The sequence below is a fragment of the Protomyctophum bolini genome (assembly GCF_963924005.1).
Source record: "Protomyctophum bolini genome assembly, chromosome: 17".
Classification (NCBI taxonomy): domain Eukaryota; kingdom Metazoa; phylum Chordata; class Actinopteri; order Myctophiformes; family Myctophidae; genus Protomyctophum; species Protomyctophum bolini.
In genome coordinates, this window is record NC_137878.1 from 16863848 (window position 1) to 16885273 (window position 21426).

At 46.7% G+C, this 21426-nt stretch overlaps 1 protein-coding gene across 13 annotated transcripts in view; it reads left to right on the forward strand.

Annotated features, from left to right (window-relative positions):
* Positions 1-21426, forward strand: part of macf1a (microtubule actin crosslinking factor 1a) — a 292770-nt gene that overhangs the window by 110288 nt on the left and 161056 nt on the right. For 10 of the 13 annotated variants that reach the window (XM_080786736.1, XM_080786746.1, XM_080786742.1 and 7 more), the window contains 3 exons: positions 10530-10591; positions 18789-18878; positions 19609-19710. In XM_080786736.1, the coding sequence (XP_080642862.1) occupies positions 10530-10591; positions 18789-18878; positions 19609-19710 (254 nt within the window). Of the gene's footprint in view, positions 1-207; positions 523-10529; positions 10592-18788; positions 18879-19608; positions 19711-21426 lie in introns of those variants that run through there. The other 3 variants (XM_080786744.1, XM_080786740.1, XM_080786737.1) reach the window with 2 other exon arrangements.

Below are 21426 nucleotides of genomic sequence, written 5' to 3' on the forward strand. Positions count from 1 at the left end.
CAAGTGAGAGTGCGTGTAAATAGTGAGCAAAGTCCTTGAGGCAGGGAGGGAGGGAGGGAGAGAGAGAGAGGCAGTTCCTTTTTGGTCCAAAGGAGGGAGGAGTCAGTGCCACGACTTTGACACACACGTGTGAGAGCAACTGCTTACCGGGAAATAGCAAACGACAGCGAGAGAGAGAGAGAGAGAGCACTGGCCAAGTGGACTGACATGGCAGTAATAGAATAGACCGCAGCGGGAGTAACCGATAGAGAGAGAACAACTGTGGGATGCAGGCTGTTCTCTTGCTGCGTAAGCGAGCTATTGTACACTCGCGAAAGCCTGAGACTGGAACTCTTACCCTTGCCGCTGTTGAGACTGTACTGTGGAGACGTGTACAGCAGAGACTGGCTTCTCTCCTGGATTACCTACCACCATTTACATGAACTGCTATAAGGACTGCTGAACGTGTGGACACAATGTTGCCAGAGTACTGTAATGAATGTCATCTCAATGCTCACCTGTACTCACTCATGTGCTGTGCAGGTCAGTAGCTGTTTTCATTTGTGTTTGTGTGTCAATCTGTTCACATGCCCGTAGAGCAGGTGTGTGGTGTTTGCCATCCTTGTTTACATACTGCCAACGTGCCCTCTGTGACAGCATTGACAGCACGTGCGTATGTCTGTATTTGGACAGTAATGATTTGTGCACATCAGTTGTACTACTCAACAGGAACTGTATCGATTGCAGAATTCTGTGTTTTATGCAAGTTAAGTGTCAGGATTTTTGTAGTGCAGCCCTCAGTGTTTAGACTGTGTGTATCTGAACAATGCCTTCCTGTATAGTTGAATGAGTGACGTTCCGTGGCTGTCTCTCTCCCTCACACACACACACACACACACACACACACACACACACACACACACACACACACACACACACACACACACACACACACTGTACAGTACGTGTTGAGGCTTATTTCGACTCTTAACATGTCAGTCTCCTGCACTTTTGTGTTACATACTTGTGGTTTGCAATTTAACTCCTTAATTGTTTCAATTAAGCCACACCTTGACCTCACTTCTGCAACTTGTCTGTAGTTGCACAGGCAAGAGAAAGCAAGTGATTTTGATGTGACCTTGATGCACTTGTTGGTTCAGTTCCATGTCAAAGTGTGTGTGAGGATCCTCTGGGCCAACCTGCTCGGTTCCCCGGGCAGGTTTGTGGAGGAGGCGTGTTGCACTATGTGAAACCATTTTGCAAGAGTATGTTGAAACACTGCAATGTGTTTCTTGGCCCCAAGGCTGGCCCTCTCTTTGTAAACCGTGCCTATTGAGCAGTGTCCTACTGAGAAGTGACCCTGAGTTTTAACAATTGTAGGTATTTTGGCCTAAAGCTCTCTCCTTTTGAAGTAAGCAATTGCTTGTAAATGTGCAGTAGCCTACACTTTAGCAAACAACAGACACCAACATACAGTTACAGTATTGGTGTCTGTATTGACATGGTTAAGCAAATAGCCTTGTCAGTCAGTGTATTTACATAGAGTACAGGTTGGACATGTACATTAGGTGCTGTAAAATAATTGTGTGTCATACAGTAGGTGCTTATGGAGCGTGTGTGAGTGAATGAGGAAGTGAGGTGGCGTATCTCTCTCCACATGGCTGCGCGCTGTCACAGCGTCACCACAGCAACCATGTAAACAACAATCAGGAAGTGGGAGGAATACTTCACGGTTGGCCCTATGATTGGTTGGAGCTGAAACACTTTGATTGACTAGAGGGAAAGTTCTGTTCTGTCTGTTATAGATAGTTGAAAAGTCTTTTTTTACACTTAATTTCTTCCATACAGTTCTTTCCCCTATGAGATACACATGGCTTGTTATGAGGTCAATGTTCTTATATGGCCCAGTGGAAAAACATATTACCTCATTGTGTAAGGATTGTTTTACCGTTGCTTTCAAAGGAAGTGTGATAGAAAAGAAGCGGGAAAGGAAGAGGGGCGAGCTAGGGTCTGCGTTCTCTCCCAGACAGTCTGATATGAGGAGAGGGTGTGAGGAGTGTGATTGGGTGGGGGTGGACTGTACTGTAGATAGCACGGACATGTCCCCCAGCATCAGGCTCTATTCTGGGCCTGTCTACCTCACTGCCCCTCATGCCATGACCAGTGGATGACGCAGCACTGGCGCTCTGGACTGACGGCACACAGCAGAAGGCAACAGTAAAAATAATCCACAGATAAGAGTCAAGCCCAAACATGATTTGTGTTTAGTTTCTTCCCTTTTGGTCTAGATCTCTGGGTAAAGGTTTTGCTTTGGCTACTTTGTGGTGAATGTGTGAAATCTGTGGGAGGGTGAAAGTGACCTCACCTCATCGCGGCTTCCGTTTTTTTGAGGATGTTGCCTTGCTGTGGATGAATAATGCGGCTGTAGCCTTTGTTAGAGGGTAAAAAGACAGAAAAGTATAGAGACGTGTTTGTACAAACCATATACAGTAACTTCGGGTTACTTTAGTAACCTCAGTTATATAAGTGACTCGAGAGAGAGAGTCATATGGGTCCAAGCCACTAGATGGCGCAGGCACACAGCCTAACATACACTCACGGAACAATTCCATTGGATCGTGAACTGTCGCTCATGGCGTGGTTATGTCCCCACCCACTGGGTATATAACCTAAGGTCCGCCCTGAGCAACGTCATTCCTATCAACCTGCTTTCTGACGTCTTAAAGAAGACAGAAGGGCGACTTAATGACTCTCTCTCTCGAGTCACTTATATAACTGAGGTTACTAAAGTAACCCGAAGTTATCTTAAGTACCTCTCGGAGAGAGTCATATGGGGAACATAACGCTCCCGTATGATCGCCTTCGGCTGATAGAAAAATATTCGACCCTAGGATCATCTCCATTGGAGAGAGACCAAACGCAAAGGAGGCCCAAGAAGCCAACCCTGCGCGTTCACCCAAAAGAGACATCCTTTATAAAAGATGTCCTTGACCCAGGGCCGACAGCTCTGCTGTTCCAGCCCTGCCGGTCAAAAAACACGATAGTCATCCACCCATAACGGTCAGGGACCAGAAAGGGACCTCTTGACCTTATGAGGATGCCCTTGACCCAGGGCCGACAGCTCTGCTGTTCCAGCCCCGCTGGTCAAGAAACACGATGGTCATCCATCCCTAACGGTCAGGGGCCAGAAGGGACCACTTGACCTCATGAAAATGTCCCTGACCAAGGGCCGACAGCTCTGCTGTTCCAGCCCCGCCGGTCAGAAGACAACCCGCCGCAGCGCAGACATCCTGAATAGGGACACCCCTGGCCAGGGCCCAGGATGCAGACAAAACTCTTGTAGAGTGTGCACGTAGGCCCTCTGGGGGCTCAGTACCACACGAGGTATAGGCTAAACGTATAGCCTCCACAATCCACTGCGAGAGTCTTACTTTCGAAATGGGTTTACCCTTCCATTGGGAACCCCAGGCCACAATGAGCTGCTCACCCAGCCTGAAGGGGGCAGTTCTTGACCTGTAAACTTTCAAGGCTCTCACCGGACAGAGACAATGTAGTCTCCTATCCTCCACCGAAGAGAAGGGGGGAGGATGGAAGGCCGCGAGATCCACGGGCGAGCAGCCCGCGGGAAAAGTCTTAGGTAGAAACGAAAGGTTCGGCCTGAGCGTGACCCTGGTGTCATTACCACTGAATCTCAAGCAGCTGCTGCTTACTGAGAGCGCGTGCATGTCACCAGCCCGCTTCGCCGTTGTCAGGGCAACGAGCAGAGCGGTCTTCAGAGAGAGGAACTTCAGGTCCACCATTTCCAGTGGCTCGAAGGGGTCTCTCATTAAGGAGTCCAGGACTATTGTCAGGTCCCACGAGGGGACCAGAGACCTGGCGACCGGCCTGAGGTGTGTAACTCCTTTCATGAATTGACGGATCAGCAGGTGTTCACTGATTGGTCTGTCGTTCCTACCAACCTGATAGGCCGCTATGGCCGCCAGGTTGATCTTGACTGAGGAGAGGCCAAGACCCCTGTCTAGGAACTCCTGTAGGAAAATCAGAATGTGTCTCACAGACGCCTGAAAAGGGAAGACCTCTTCCTGTCTGTCCGAGCACCAACGCTCAAACACATGCCAGGCAGTGTTATAGCGTCGTCTGGTGGAGGCAGCCCTGGCACCAAGGATCGTTTCTACGACATTCGGAGGCAGGCCAGTCGCTTCTAGCGAACGCCCCTTCACGGGCCAAACCCAGAGATCTAGGTCCTGAGGACGTGGGTGAAAGATCTCTCCTCCGGCCTGGGTCAGCAGGTCCCTCCACAGAGGGAGCTGCCCTGGTTCTTTGAACAGGAGAGGGACTATGTCCTGTCTCCAAGATCCCCAGGCTGGAGCTACTAGTAGCAGCTCTGATCCCTGAACCCGCATCCTGGCTAGGACATGCGGAATCAGTTCCAACGGGGGGAACACGTATAACAGAGAACACAGGCGAGAGGACCGGAGTCCCCCCTGCCTGTTGATGTAACAAACCGTCGTGGTGTTTTCGGAAACGAACCAGGACGTGGTGACCTCTGAGGAATTGTTCGAATTCTCGGAGTGCCAGGAACACTGCCAGTAGTTCCAAGTAGTCGATGTGGGAGGAGCGTAATGCGGCATCCCACACGGCATCCTCCCGTCGTGGGTGGCGTCCCAACCGGAGAGGCTGGCGTTGGTGGTGACCAACCTCCTGACTGTGGGGAGACCCATCGGGATCCCCTCCGTCAGAACACCTCAGTTCGACCACCATTTCAGAGCTAGAGTGCAGTTCGAGGACACTGTCACTCTGGCCGAAAGTGCGTGTAGATCGCTGACCCTCATAGCGGACGTCAGGGCGACTAGGAGGGCTGGCTTTAGTGTAAGACATTTTAGGTCAGCCGTCCGCAGTGGTTCGAAGGGCTCATTGTTAGAGCCCTGAGGACTAGAGACAGATCCCAAGAGGGGACCAGTGGTCTGTTGATCCTGTGTACCCTGCGCCCTTCACAAACTGTTTCGCCAGCGGATGTCTCCATACTGTCTGGTCGTTAACGCCCATTTGGCAGGCCGAGATGGCTGCTAAGTGGGTTTTCACTGAGGAGAGGCCTAGACCTCTGTCTAGGAACTCCTGCAGGAATGTCAGGGCGTAAACTACTGAAGCTTGGAATGGGATAACCTGGTTAGGTCGTTCTGAGCACCACTGCTCGAACACGCCCCAGGCTGTTTCGTAGCGGGTCATTGTCGACTGGGCTCTGGCCTCCTGAATCGTTGAGACAACATTCGGAGGGAGACCGGCCTCAGTCAGCATTAGCCTCTCACGGGCCAGACCCATAGGTGTAGGTCCTTGGGGCAAGGGTGGAAGAGGGATTTCAGCCAACGCTGAAAAAGGCCTCATATGGAGTCTGTCCAGACCTATCAGAGGCCATCCGTAGACACGTACCCAGTGGAAGTGTGCGGCCTGACTTGAACATGGTCATGCACTTCAGGTTGTTGACTCTGTCCCGACTCAGCGGAGCCCTGTAGGAGACAGAGTCCAGAGTGACGCCCATGAAATCTGTGGATTGGGTAGGCGTCATCATGCTCTTGGCTAGGTTTATCCTGAAAACCCAGTGAGGTCGCATGGGACACGACCCGAGTCGTGTTCCTCGCGGCCTCCTCCGCTGAATCCGAACACAGGAGACAGTCGTCTATGTAACTGGACACCCATAGACCCAGAAGTCTCAGGGGTGCCAGAGCGGCCTCCGTACAGTGGACGAACACTCTGGGACTGAGGGACACCCCGAATGGAAGGACCGTGTACTCGTAAGCCTTTTCCTGGAACCCAAACCGCAGGAACTTCCTGTGAGGTGGGTAAATAGGGACGTGGAAATAGGCGTCTTTTAGATCTATGGATGTGAACCAGTCGCCTGGGCGTATGGAGCGCACCAGAGACTCGGCCGTCAGCATCTTGAACTGAAAAGACTTGAGGTGCCTGTTGAGTATCCGCAGGTCCAGGATGGGACGTAGACCCCCCCCCTTTTTCTTGACCAGAAAGTAGCGGGAGTAGAACCCGCTGCGACGCTGGGCCAAGGGTACCTCTCTGACGGCATCCTTCTCCAGCAAGGAAGCTATCTCCTGTTGGAGAATCAGACCCTCCGGACCCCTGGCGTTGGTGAAGATGACCTCTGAAAACGCCGGGGGTGTTCTGGCGAACTGGGGTCTGTAGCCCTTCGCTATGGTGTTGAGGATCCACGGGGATGCTCCGCACCACTCCCACAGTGCCAGGTGCTTGGCTAGTGGGTTCTCTCCGGCTATGGGAGGCACGCCCCGCCTGGAGGTAGTGTTCCCTGGCATGTCGGAGAAAAATTGGGCATGACCCGTCTCCCCAGTGGCGTTTTGGTACGCCACTGACCTTATGCCAATATGCCCTGCCCCACTGCATCGGGGGGGGCCCCCCGTGGCAGTGGGTTCATGTCCACCCCCCTCCGTGGATATTGTTTTGTTGTCTTTTTGTATTGTGTACTGTACTACAGAAAAAAGTGCTGTACTTGTGCAAACAATATCGAGGGACCTGGCTACAGGGACGTCCAGGACGCCCACCTGTGCCATGGTCCAGAAGCGCATTGCGGGCGGACTGGACGTGCAGTCCGAGACTGCTACGTCCGGTGCTGGGCCCGGCGCATGGGGGGAGGGTAGGGTGTGTGTCACTTCGGCTGCTGGTCAGGGCCTCGCAGCCTGGACGCTGCACCTCCACGTTGAGGGTCATCCTCTCGAGTGCGCCTCTGAAGAGGTCTCCGGGGACGATAGCACCCTTGGAGAACTCTCTCTGGGCAACGGGATCCAGACCAGGTGAGGCTTCCAGCCACCTAGAGGTGATGGAAGCCGTGGCCATAAGGCCGGTCAGGTCGGTGAGTCAGTACGTGAAGGTCACAATTTTCTCATGTAGGCGACGAACTCTAGCCAACTGTTCAGGAGTAGGGGCGTGGCCCATCTCCTGAAGAAGGGAGCTCTGGGAGCCCTGGAGTAACGTTGAAGCATTGAGATGCCTCCCAGACGCTACTACGGGGGGAGGGACACGAGAGCAGTGCGGAGTAGCCGGGAGAGTCATGGGCTCCTTCCAGCTAGCCGTGTAATGTGCTCTGAAAAACCTGGGACAGGGGAAGCAGTGGTCCCCCGACAGTGATTTTTGTCGTGTACATACTGTGCAGCTTGGCCACAGACCCACCCATGGTGGGGGTCTGTGTCAAGAGCTTTTGCCTTTCTTTGGGGAGCGGTCCCGGTGTGCAGTCTGGGGCTGCTACACCCTGGACGGGGCCCAAGGCATGGGAGAGCGTCTGAGCACGCTCCTCCTGGAGACGGAGTTGCAGGGTCCGATTGGCCCCTCCAGAGACGCTGTGCCGGTCGTAATCCTGGCAGCCGTCATGTTGGCTGTTGGACAGCAACGTGAGGCATTCAGTGACCGTAAGAGAGCAGCGTGAAACAATAGCCGAAGTAGCTCCGATGCTATGGCTATGTCATAGACGAGTTGGTGTGGCACCTTGAAAACAGCCTATCTGGAATGCTAAACATGCTAGGGTGGCGTCGGCCATCCAACGAGGTTGCTACTCCCGACCTCGAAAAGGTTAGCTAAACAGCTAAACAAACCTAGCTTCACAATGTACATACCTGTAATGTTGAGGGAAGCAGTCGGTTGTCGAGGGTCGTTGGGGAGCCACGTCGATTGAGACTCGTGCCTTCGGCCGCTGCGTGAAGTAGTAGTAGTGTCGGTGGAGGCCTAGGACTGCATCCGACACCCCGTTGTCGCAACCACCGGCTCAGGGGAGCCTCGTTGGTGGGCTGACGAGATCCCGCTGGAGGGAGAGCAGTACCCAGAGCAAGCCGGCGAGGCCTGGCTGATATCTTGGGTCTGGCTCCACAGGTCTGTTTACCAGTGAGGTGAAGAGCATGTGGAGCTTGTTGTTGGCGGTCCGAGCCGCCTTCCCGGCAGGGGAGGAGCCCAGGAAGGACTCGTCACTGTGTCTCTGAGACGCGTCAAGGTTGAGGGGTCTGAAGAGAGAGGACAAGGTGGTGGGCTGACGAGATCCCGCTGGAGGGAGAGCAGCACCCAGAGCAAGCCGGCAAGGCCTGGCTGATGTCTTGGGTCTGGCTCCACAGGTCTGTTTACCAGTGTGGTGAAGAGCGTGTGGAGCTTGTTGTTGGCGGCCCTTATCACCCCCGCAGGCCATCTTGGGTGCTGGTGTAGCTTGAAGAAGGAACCAGCAGTCCAGGACATTGTAGAAACACTTCACTTTTAAGTTATAATATAATATCATTATAAAATAATAATATATAATATAACCAAAATGTTGTGAGGAAAACTGTCTGTAACTCACAACCGGATAAAGGAGAAAAGTGGCGGTGGAGTAGAAGAGTAGGACTCGTGGTGCTCCACTGGGAACTGGGGAGGGCTGTCGCCACCCCCGCAGGCCATCTTGGGTATTGGTTGTAGTCTGAGAAGAAACGGTAGCCCAAGAGGAAACTTCTCTTTTTTTATAGTTATATTATAATATTATTGTTTTAAAAACTAATAATATATAATACAACAGTAAAAAGGTGTGAGGAGAAAATCTGGTACTCACAAGGTTGTAGAAGACGGTGAGGATAAAGCTATAATATATATAATATTATTGTTTGACAACTAATAATATATATATATATTACAACAATAAGAGGATAAAGTCACAGTATATATATTATTGTTTTACAACTAATAATATATATATTTGCAACAGTAATGTAGTGTGAGGAGAAGGATCTGGTACTCACAAAACAGTGTTGAAGAAACAGGAGTCCAATTACAGAGAGAAAACCACGTTTTTCAACTGTGTCTGCTGTTTCTAGAAGGGAAGGCCGCAAAGCCTGGGACTCGCGTAGCGAGGCCGTCACGCTGTTGTTGTATCAGGTCCGACGTACAGCAGGGCTTCCGTCGGCAGCGTGGATTGCGTCACGTAGAGTAGGGCCGTGGATCTCTAACCCGCACGTGCGAGGGACGCTAGAGAGGGCTAAGTTAGCGCCTGACGGCTGGAAACTTAGCCAACGTCTCGCGGAGCTAAGAGGCTAGCGGCTGCGTTCGCGGGAGCTAGCTAACCCAAGGGGCTAGCGAAACTGCGGAGGCTAGATAGAGCAGCGCTGGTTAGCTTGTAGCTGGGCAGGTGAGCTAGAGAAAAACACTTCGGGCCTCGTTCTAATGCTTATCAGCTTATAGTAGTGCTACGTTGTGCAACAGTAGACTAAGGCTAAGCTAGCAGAACAAAGGGACGCAACGTGGCTAGCAAGGGGGAAACAAAGTTTCGGGGATAGCTAGCAAGAGGACAAACCACAAGCCGCCGTACGGCCCACTTGAGTTTTAATGTCCTTAAAATAACTTACTGGCTTTTAAAGCTGGAACGTCCGTGAGTGAGAGAAGGACACCAACGTAGGACTGCGAATTTCCGCGGCACAAGTTTGAAACCCGTCCTTTATGGAAAACAATTTTCAACAGTCGAAAAGGTGATTCTCTTTGTTTAAGACGTGTATGCGTAGCACAGAAAGCGAGGAATGACGTTGCTCAGGGCGGACCTTAGGTTATATACCCAGTGGGTGGGGACATAACCACGCCATGAGCGACAGTTCACGATCCAATGGAATTGTTCCGTGAGTGTATGTTAGGCTGTGTGCCTGCGCCATCTAGTGGCTTGGACCCATATGACTCTCTCCGAGAGGTACTTAAGATAACTAAATGTATAGAGTGAAGGTTTCCGTTCATACCAGCACTGTGCTTCTAGGGTTGGGATCAGGAACCGGAGGAATCAGAGGAGCCGGATCCAACATTGAGGAACCGGAATCGGTTCCATCACATTTGGAACGGGTTTATTACACAGTGGTGGTTCTGCAACCTTTTAATTTCAAGGACCACCATAACCCGTGTACATTTGGACACTCTCAGAGTTACGGACCTGTAAGGGTCCATTTGGAACCCCCTCAAGTAACCCAGAGGGTCCCTGGAACTCACTTTGAGAACAACTGCAATAATATGTGTACCGGTGTACAGTATGTACGATTATTTTTTCTTTTTTTATGAAAGTCAAAATTAAATATATTAGGGCTGGGACTTTAAGGGATTAATTCCAACACTATTCCAAAAAATATAGTATTGAGCACAGAGGATAAATCCATCAATCAGTGGGGTGATGCCGTGGCCTGTGACACGTTTGTCCGATATGAAGGTGCGTCTGTTATGGTATCCATAGCAATTAGCGTCACTGGGTCTCCCAGACAAGCAGGTTGCTGTGAAGATGGAAATAACACGCTTATGAAGTTGAACCAAACCAACTGTGTGTGTGTGTGTGTGTGTGTGTGTGTGTGTGTGTGTGTGACCTTGAGTTACTGTGTGCAGGTTTGGAGAAAACGTGTGTAGCATCCTGATAGGACATTCATCTTTCAGATGAGAACTCACTTCTGCACTGTAATGGTTGTTTGGGTTATATAATAAATAATTAATCTTTCTCCATCTCTGTCTCTCTCATCCCCTCCCTCCCTTCATTTCCCTCTCCTTTTGTTGTTCAGATGAGCGAGACCGGGTACAGAAGAAAACGTTTACTAAATGGGTCAACAAGCATCTCATAAAGGTATGTATTTTTTATTTTGCTTCGTGGAAATGTAAAACAGTTTAATGAAATACCTGTGTTATAGCAGTGGTACTCAAACTTTTTCATATCAAGGGCCCCCATAATTATAGTAAATTATATATTACCCAAATAGGAATACCATATCAACTATATCACCAGCTATATTACAATAACTAAAATCCAAATCGTCTTGTGTCATAATATTATCACAATACCGTATCGATATACAGTAATGCCAAGCTCTACTTGAAAGCTTTAGAAATGCTCTCTCTACTGTTGCCTCTTCGCAGACTCCACCATTGAACTGATAGATTGGTATCAGTCTGACTCTAATCTAGACTCAGGATCACTAGATGTTATGGATCTGACGTTACAGTACATCACCTCTTGTCATTTTTGGCAAGTGACAGGAGAATAATAATAATACACATGATCAATGAATGAATGTGCAAGGGATAATGAATGGCGAGCTTGTCATTATTTAGAAATGAACCCCGACAGGGTGATTAGACGCTCCCCACTGATTATCCACAGCTATAAAATAATTAATACATTTATCCAAAAGAAACCGAACGAAGGATTTCATTGCCTTCGGTAATAAAAATGTATTTATGCCAGGTGCTTCCAATGCAATGCGGTGACACTGGAACAGAATAATTTTGACCTTTGTCTAAACGTTAGACAGCTGAGACACTGCTGGCATGATGAGCACACACGGATGTACTGTACACATGACAGTATACATAATGTAATAATACACACACGTACAGATACTCATAATGTGCCCCTCTTCTGTCCAACACACACATTTGCATGTACACACACACACACACGCACGCACGCACGCGCGCGCGCGGGCGCACACACACACACACACACACACACACACACACACACTTGTACCTAAACCAACACATACTGTACCTTACACACTCCACAGAGACTACTGTACATACAGTTAGAATGAGAATGCGGATCATTTGTATCACATGACTATAAGGAATGGGCATTCTCTGTGACCCCATAACTCTACAGTAACTCTGGGGCAGGGCAGAGTCAGGCTGCCACTGTAACTTAATAGTGGCACAGACTGGCAGAGTCAACCAGGGACTGCACATGTAGGTCAGAGGGGGACACATATAGTAAGGAGACACAAAAAGAGAGAGACGTGAATTTGATGTTATTTTGTTGTGCAGGATGACATTTAAGTATCTTGGATTACTTTTTTTTGATCTACGTGTTTATATTATCTGTTCTATATTATCTGTTCTCTTCTCTGCTATAATTGACATGGAGACTGAATTTCCCTCTATCGATCGAATGACAGATCTACATAGATCTGTCAAGTGTGTGTGTGTGTGTGTGTGTGTGTGTGTGTGTGTGTACGACTGTACGTACGTCTGTAATCCATGTAACTCGAGAACTGTTCGACTTCAAATTCGACACACGTGTTCGACACCCCCACAGGGAGTGCAGTGTAGTCGGTCGGACTTCGAGACGGTCGGACCCAAGGTTGTCCAGAACCGCCACAAAAGGCATCTGTCAATAGGCCAACTCCATATACAGTATGCAGATATAGGGGTGACCTGTACAAATGAAACCGTATACAAACATTTGTACACTCTCAGAGTAATGACCTGTAAGGGTCCATTTGGAACACCCTCAAGTAACCCAGAGGGTGCCTGGACCTCACTTTGAAAACCACTGCAATAATATGGTACACAGAGAGACAGACAGGAATCTCCATATATGGGCATAAAAGGGACACAGACAGATGGGTGGAACGGGTATTGCATAGCCGGGTGGCACCCTGGGCAAGACCTAAGCTGAAAAGACTATCGGGGGAAGTTGCGGGATTTTAGCGGAAGTGAAATCGTTGATGCTTTACAAATCAGTTTACATTCTCCGCGAATGAAACAAGTGTTGTGATTGGTCGGGAAAATATCGTATCCGGGGGAAATACATTTGACGGCTGTTCCGGAGGATACAACCGCCGATAGCTTCTCTGCCTTAGGTTGTGACCAGGCTTTTCTTTTCACAGATAAGTAAGCCTGGGACCGAGGCTAGCCGGGTGGGGCATGGATCTCCAACTTCCATCTTTACCGACTCGGTGCTCTACAGCCGGCACCGTCTAGCATATTTCAATATTTTATAGTAAATAATATTTTCTTTAAAGGTAGAGTAAGTGATTTCACTTAATTCAATTTTTTTTGTTTTGTTGTGATAATCCTCTCTACTATAGAGTGTGCTGACCATATAAGCAGTTCCTCCCTGTCCCCAGTTAACCCCTGGGGGTCAAAAAACCTTAGGTTTCGTTTTTGACTCTCTATCCTGATTGGACGAAGGCTTTGGTCCCACAGCCAAAAACGAAACCTAAGGTGTTTTGAGTGAAATCACTTACTCTACCTTTAAGGAATGCTTTACAGTCAGAGCTGGTTGCAGCTTATCATGAATGATGTGCTTGTATGTTGTTTTTTGTGTTCCTGGTCATTGGTCTTGAAAGAGTCCTAGACTCTCACTGTAACCGAGGAGGAGGCAGAGCTGGCAGAGAGCCCTTTGGACGCATTCAGACTGCCCTCATTGACCCCCTTCAGTTTCATCCTGTCTAACCTCGTCCACTGTGTCCTACAGTATATTACATAAGCCCAGCAGTCAGTTAGAGGACGGGGAGCTCTATGTATTCATGAGAGCTCTGAACCTTTCCATTATGTAGAAAGAGGGCTGATGGAGATGATCAGTCAATCAGCCAACCAACAGATCAGCATTGTAACTGATAGTCTGCCCATGTAAAACAGGCCAACTACATCATGTTACGTACTGTACCACCTCCTACAGCTTATTACCAACAAAGATGACTAGAACAAACACGTTGACTGTTTTATTTTGAGAATACAACATGCTGTACTAGTACAGTAGAGTAGGGTTTTATATGGGTGCTGCATCAGCAGTACAGTAAGCACATGGAGGTTGTGTCGGATATGTCCCCATTTTCCCCCTACAGTAAATCTCTTCACCAATCATAGCCAATCTACTGTACAAGCTCACATTGTCATCTTGTAAACTTTTGCTGAATGTTTTCCTATTTTTGTCGAATGTTTGCCTATTAGGATGTGCCCAGAATAGTCGTCTCACGTGGCCAGACTGTTGCCTCCTGCAATTTTCAAACCCTTTTGTCATAGTCTGGAACGCGGAAGCTCTGATCATGAGCAAGGGATAAAGCGGAAGTGAAGCCTCCTCCCCACTTCCGTTTCATCTTTACAGTAGCTAGAATTTATCCTAATATAAATCGAAATCATCTAAACATATATAGCTTGCTGCTTAGCAGAAATAGACGTTAAAAATTAATTGTAAAGATATTAAAAAATATATGTTTGTGAACGGAAATGCCAGCTTCCTTGCTTGGATTAGCATTAGCATTCGGAAATTGTGGAATTATGTTCTGGCTACGCGAGACTACCAGAATAGGGATGCTAGGGTTCATGTAGTTACAAGGAGAGGAGGGGAGAGTGAAAAAGGGTGGAATGGCTGGCTGGAATGTTGAAGATGAAGATCACATAAGGAGGAAGAACGGCTTGTGACAAGGGGAGGATACCAGTGTGAGTAGGAGGGAGAATGTATGGGTGGTTGTCTCATGTATGAGACAATACTCCACCCTTCTACTTAGCATTAGTATTACTAGAAAAGGACACAGAGATTGTACAGGGAGATAGAGAGAGTCACAGATGAAAAACAAATGAGAGGTTATGCACATAATGAATAGCTGAAGTGAGACTGACGAGAGATCAGTCAGACTACAATGACTTCACCTATTATGAGTTCAGATTGATATTCTGTGACATCACCACTTGGTGATTCTTTGTGACCTCAAGGCTTCTTGTCAAGCTGTACTTGGAGAGATGTGTGTGCGGTGCGCGCATGTGTTTATAAAGGCTTTGTCTGTGTGCCTAAGTCTTAGCTGAGGAAGGCAAGCACACGCCAATATAAACACTGCTAACCACAGAAATGGATGTTAAAAATGTATTGTAAAGATATTTAAAAATATATGTTTGTGAACAGAAATGCCAGCTTCCTTGCTTGGATTTCGGGAGGTGTGGTTCCAGAGTCAGACTCTACATAGCATTCGGAAATTGTGGAATAGTTGTCTGGCTACGCGAGACTACCAGAATAGGGATGCTAGGGTTCATGTGGTTACAAGGAGAGGAGGGGAGAGTGAAAAAGGTGGAATGGCTGGCTGGAATGTTGAAGATGAAGATCACATAAGGAGGAAGAACGGCTTGTGACAAGGGAAGGATTAGGTTAGGCACATAATGAATAGCTGAAGTGAGACTGATGAGATCAGTCAGACTACAATGACTTCACCTATTATGAGTTCAGATTGATACTTGACATCACCACTTGGTGATTCTTTGTGACCTCAAGGCTTCTTGTCAAGCTGTACTTGGAGAGATGTGTGTGCGGTGCGCGCATGTGTTTATAAAGGCTTTGTCTGTGTGCCTACTGCAAGTCTTACCTGAGGAAGGCTACCTTACAGTGCAAGCACACGCCAATATAAACACTGCTAACCACAATGAGTTTCAGTCCACAGCCTGTGACAACAGCCCAACTATGCAGTGACAGACATACTGTTGACATTGCCAAGACGTGACTAGTTAGTTAGTTAGTTAGTTTAATTTATTGTCCACGTGTGGAAATTCGTCTTCGGTCTTAAACAGTAAAAAACAAACGGTTACAAGTAACAGGCCAGTAGCTGTGTCATACAAGAGGTCAAGGGAGATTAAGCTGCAATCTTGCAAACACATCTCTGAGTTTCCTGGATTGAAGTTTCCGCTGAAGTTGTGAGAGTGCCTGGTTGGTTCGAAAGGTTACACTTACTGTAAGTAAACACACATGGTGAATCTGACTTTATTAGCATGGCATTTTTTGACACTGGAGCACCAGAGAGGATGAGTTAACAGGCGGTAATGAAGTGAGTTGTCTGTTATATAAATCACTTGATTTATATAACTGACAACTCACTTCAGTCGATGTCACCATTACCACACACTGTGGATCTAGTGTACAGTGGGTCTGCTTTCTGTCTCCAGAATCACAACTACAGTACATGTGGAGATGCTCATACATTTTAAGTACCCCTTTATCCATATTTGATACGTTGGCTATTAGAAAATAACAGATAAGCGAGTGTGTACAATGCATCTACTATTTTTTTAATGCATTTTCAACTAAGCCTACAAAATGAGAAAAGGACAAGAAAATACTAACAAAAAACTAAACACAACTAGCAGTCAAAAACTACCCCAAATGCAACCATCCTTTAATATACAAATAAAAGTAGTCCCATATTTTATGGAACTTTCCTTTGACATTGTTCCTCCTGGCAATTCAGTATTCGAATGATGCATTTTCAGACTTCAGTCATTAGTTGTGTCCAGTCTGTGAGCTCAGGTGTAGCCGAGCTCTTCCAGTTTCTCAGTATCAACCTGGCTGCAGTGATAAGACCTGCAGTCACCAATGCACGTTGTGCCTTGGTGACCCCTTGTGGCAACAACGTGGGCATTCTGGTAGTGTTGGTCCCAGCCATTCTCCAAGTTTCCTCAGCACCTCTTTCCAGAATGTTAAAACCACAGGACATTCCCAAAAAGCATGTACAAATTTCCAACAACTTTTGTCTTCCACCAAGCCCATCCTAAACAGTTTCACATGGGTATAGTAGAATCTATGTATAATATAGTAATGTATACATTTGCTTCTAATATCCCTAGTGGCCCACCCAACTTTCAACATTATATTTGACCATCTGCTATTTTATTTAACATTTTCGAAAATAATGTTCAAAGGTGTTTTATGAAAATGTTGTTTAACACAAATCTTCTCTTCTGGGGGGTCCCTGGCACAAAACATTTTAACTTCAGATAGGGGTCAGTTGCCATTGCCACATATATATATCTATCATGTTGGGGTCCTCCTTGGCATGAAAAGGTTGCTGTTAGTAATGCAGGATAAACAAATCACAGTGTGAGTGTGTGGCAGCAGTATACAACCAGGAAATGACTGAGTGGGGCTCAGTAGAACAGGGTGACCTGCCAGGACATGAGTGGGGCTCAGTAGAACAGGGTGACCTGCCAGGACATGAGTGGGGCTCAGTAGAACAGGGTGACCGACCTGCCAGGACATGAGTGGGGCTCAGTAGAACAGGGTGACCTGCCAGGAAAAAGGACCCTTTGTGTATAATTTGGTGAGTAGATCTTCCAGTAAGCAGAATGATCACATATAATTCTCAAACATCTTCAACAGTTTTCTGAAACACCTTATTGCTATATTTGACTATCTATTAGGCCGCAGACCCCATCTCAAAACATTTCAGCAACGTCACATCTTTGAAAAGTTTGAAGATAGAGCATTTAAAAATATATATTTTTGGACAGTGATGACAAATAGGGATGCAAGGTTGAAAGTGGTTAAACTAGGACAATATTCTTATGAATTAAACTTTAATTAAAACTTATTTTTCATATTATGAATTAAACTTTAACTCCTTAATTAAAACGTATTTTTCATATTATTTTGATATTGTATTTATTTATCTTCAATTGGGCCCTCTGGTGGCCCACTTTGACAACCTGTGTTATAATGGAGAGACACACAAACTATCATCATCAAACTATAATCATCATCATCATCATCAAACTGTCTGTGTGTGTCTGTCTGTCTGTCTGTCTGTCTGTGTGTCTGTGTGTCACTGTGGTAGCTCCTCACTGCCTGCACCAATCACTCCCACTTTTCACACAGGCATTGCCCATAATAATATGGAGGTCTTAACGATTTTTTTTCCTATTTGACACATTAATGATTAATAATGAATTTATTAGTGAATTAAAAATGCGAAAACGCACCCAGGACTAGTAGGTACAACACTGACAACTAGCTACTGTGAAAACAAACACCAAAGCAACCACACATTTCCATGTACTGCCGCCTTATTTCCAGTGTTAGAGACACACCTGCTGTCAATTAATTAACAGTCGTTCTATTATCAACCCTCCATGTGACTCAACACACTCACACCATCAGCATGGTGGAAGGAGAGAGGGAGGAATGATGGGGAGAAGAGTTGAACCAAAGATATATATATATATATATATATATATATATATATATATATATACACACACACACACACACACACAGTGGAGTCATGTAATAACAACACATTAAAATTGTTCTGTATTCCTGCAGCTTGCAATGAACTCATTATAATCCTGAGCCTTCGATTAACTCTAAACCTGACATCACAGGAGAAGCTATTTACAGTGTACACTCGAATCAAAACTTGAATCCACTTAGTTCATTGTGTGTGATGAATATTGAAAATAGTGATGTACAAACTCACCTCGTGACATCAGCCTTTTTTATACTCAAATGTTGTTTTTTTTAAGGCTTGAAATTGAGGCTTACTGTTGCCCTCTGCTGGCACAATTTGGCACTACAGATTTCTTTTCATCAGGCCAGGACTGAGGGACTGCAGTAAATCACTGTTTGCAGCAACTGTTTCTTTATGAGGCAGAAATATTGTTTTGGTTATACACGCTGTGCTGCTGGAAAGCCCTAGTATCCTGTGGAAATGATTTATTTGTATTTTACCATTTATTATCTGTGGTATACCATGATGACACACATATGTCTGTCTCTGTTCTCTCATTCCCTTCAGTTGAGTCCAGAGCACTTTAGTCTGTTCATTTGTTGTCTGTCTGTCTGTCCGTCCGTCCGTAATCTGAATGCCGAGAAGAAAAGACGCCCTACTTTTCAGACAAAACAACAGCGTTCATCTTTCTCAACACAAGGCCTGTTTGGCCAGCCTTGACGAGTCACCAGGTCAACCAATGTCGCCCCCGGATACCATGGCATCGATCCAGCGGGTGTGTGTGTGTGTGTGTGTGTGTGTGTGTGTGTGTGTGTGTTTTTTCTGTGTGTGTGTGTGGGGATGTCACAGCTGGTGCTGACTGCTGACTTGGGCTGCTTTTGCCTAGGTGACGTGTGTCCCAGTGTGAGCTGGGCTACTCAGCATGGCAGATGTCAACAGTGATGAAGTGGATGTAGATGTGCTGTGTGGAGACATCTCTAAGTAATTATCTCTCTCTCTCTCTCTCTCTCTCTCTCTCTCTCTCTCTCTCTCTCTCTCTCTCTCTCTCTCTGCCAGGTGAGGAAACACATCACAGACCTGTATGAGGACCTGAGGGACGGACACAACCTCATCTCTCTGCTCGAGGTCCTCTCGGGAGTCACCTTGGTATGGACACACACACACACACACACACACACACACACACACACACACACACACACACACTAGTGCAGTGGTTCTCATCCTTTTCAGACCATGATCCCCAAAAATAATATTATTTGAACTGCCAGTCAGAAATGTCAGTCGATAAAATAATATCTATCACAGTCTTGATCCAAGGCTTGGCGTGATAAGACATGAACACAGTTACAAAGCTGTGTTCACGTTAGCTGCCTAACTGCAGTGAACCACTGTGCACACAGTCCCTAATGCTGACAGGCAGGGAGCCTATGACCCAGTCTGATTCAGTGGCACACAGGTACACTGGCACACACAGGCTGCTCATGGTGACCTTGGGACATGTGCACTGCACCACACACACACACACACACACACACACACACACACACACACACACACACACACACACCAATGGACACACTGCTGTTCTGATACTGTTGCTAGTGTGAACCCTCATCTATAAACTTTGTGTGAGTGAGCGAGTGAGTGAGTGTCTTTTTTTCCAGGGAAGAGGAGTAGGTTAAAACATTTGTGACTTTATGTTACTGTTAATCCATCCAATTCCTTATTTTTTCATCTGTTTCTCTCTCTGTCTGTCTCTCTCCTATGCCCTCATCATGCACAAACTCTCATGTACATTATATTATCTCTCCCTTTCTCTACTCATCTTTACATCTCACCCCCTACTCCCTTCCCCCCCATTTTGTTGCAATAGCAACTGAAGGGCGGCCCCTCGCTGAAGCGGGTGTGTGTGTCGCGGGCCCCCCCTCTCATCTTGCTGGGAGGGGAGGATGAGGAGGAGGAAGGAGATCAGGCAGTATGTTTGACACCCCTTCCCCCCCACAGCCATCACCCCTACTTACTCTTAAACTCCTGTCTTGTCACAGGTCCCTAAAGGTTCCCCCCATCCCGTGTGCCAAACCTGAACATTGCATGAGAGTGCTGTGTCATTGATTTCAACACCACCACACCCTGTCAATTATTATTTTAGATTACTTTGCACACACTGATAATGCTGTCAGACATTACTAGTCACCAACACTGGATATGTGCATGTATTGATAATGGACCATACTTTATTGTCAATACATTATCATCACAGCTCTGTCCATATAGGCCTACATACCCTGCTGTTGATCATTTTTTAAGTTTCTTTAAGCCTATTAAATTCTCCAGTGTCAATTCAGCCATTCCTGCTCCAATTCAGAATAGACCGTTTTCCCGTTAATGACTTTACTTTTAGATTTAGTGTTTGTTTATGTTTTTTCCATGGTCATTAAAAACTACAGAACCCACGATGTGGTTAAGAAGTCATGGACGTTTGCATTCAATCAATCTTTTCTCCAGTGAATTTTCAAATCAATCCACAGAAGAAAATGCATTTAAATAGAACAATAAAGGAAGTGTACACAATGTGTTGGATTTCCTATCTCAGTCTCTTTCTGCAAGTAGATTTTCATACTATACTGAGACGAATGGAATCCAATGGCTTCCTTGGAAATCAAATAAACTTTGCTTTGGTAAATGGTCGACGGTAATGTCAAATATGTACTGCGAGTTGTAGTCAATGATGGACTAAAAATGCCAGACTACCTGTGTAGTCCTTTAACAACAACTTTACACTTGATATTGAACATGTGACATCATGTCTCACGTCGGCTCACAGCGTGTATGCTATTACATCGGTGTAAACAAACGGCTATGATAGGAACTAGAATGGAAGTGGTTCTATGCATGTACACGTTTTCAATCACTTTGGCATCTCTGTGTAAATGCAGAATAAAAATTGAGAACGCAACAGCACTTTGTTGCTTTCTACAAACAAGATATTCCTACAGTACACAACCCAAAGCCATTAGTGGTACATACAGTAGGTCTATCCCTGACACACCCACACACCTGGTCTCCGCATGGTGTGATCTCTCTCTCCTCTCCTTCTCTCCTCTCTCTGTCTCTGTTGAGCCCTTTGAATTGAATTGAGTGCTCCACAGCCTGATTATTGCTGGATTGTGGTGGGACTACACTGTGAAATCCCCAGTGTTGCAAATGGATACAAATGTGGAGTTAAATTACCACTGAGGATTTTACAGGTGTACAGATTGAGTCCAATTTGACCATACATTGCCTTTCTTTACCCAACGGTGTGAATACACTTGCCTGCATCCTTGTGTGTGTGTGTGTGTGTGTGTGTGTGTGGAATGTCGCAAACAGACATTGTGTGTGTGTGTGTGTGTGTGTGTGTGTGTGTGTGTGTGTGTGTGTGTGTGTGTGTGTGTGTGTGTGTGTGTGTGTGTGTGTGTGTGTGTGTGTGCGTGCGTTGCCCCATGTAAAACGGCATGGTTTGAACTAAGAGCAGCCTGGTTTGCAGAATGCTCCAGCTTGGGTTTGTGGTTGTTGTGCATCTTTTAAAGGCCCGTCTTTAACCGGCTCCACACAGTTGAAGACGGCGCCACCTTCAGGACACACCGCCTGGTTACTACATCTGCTGATTTTCAAGCACCCATGATGGCACTTTGAATTGAAAGCGGCTTCT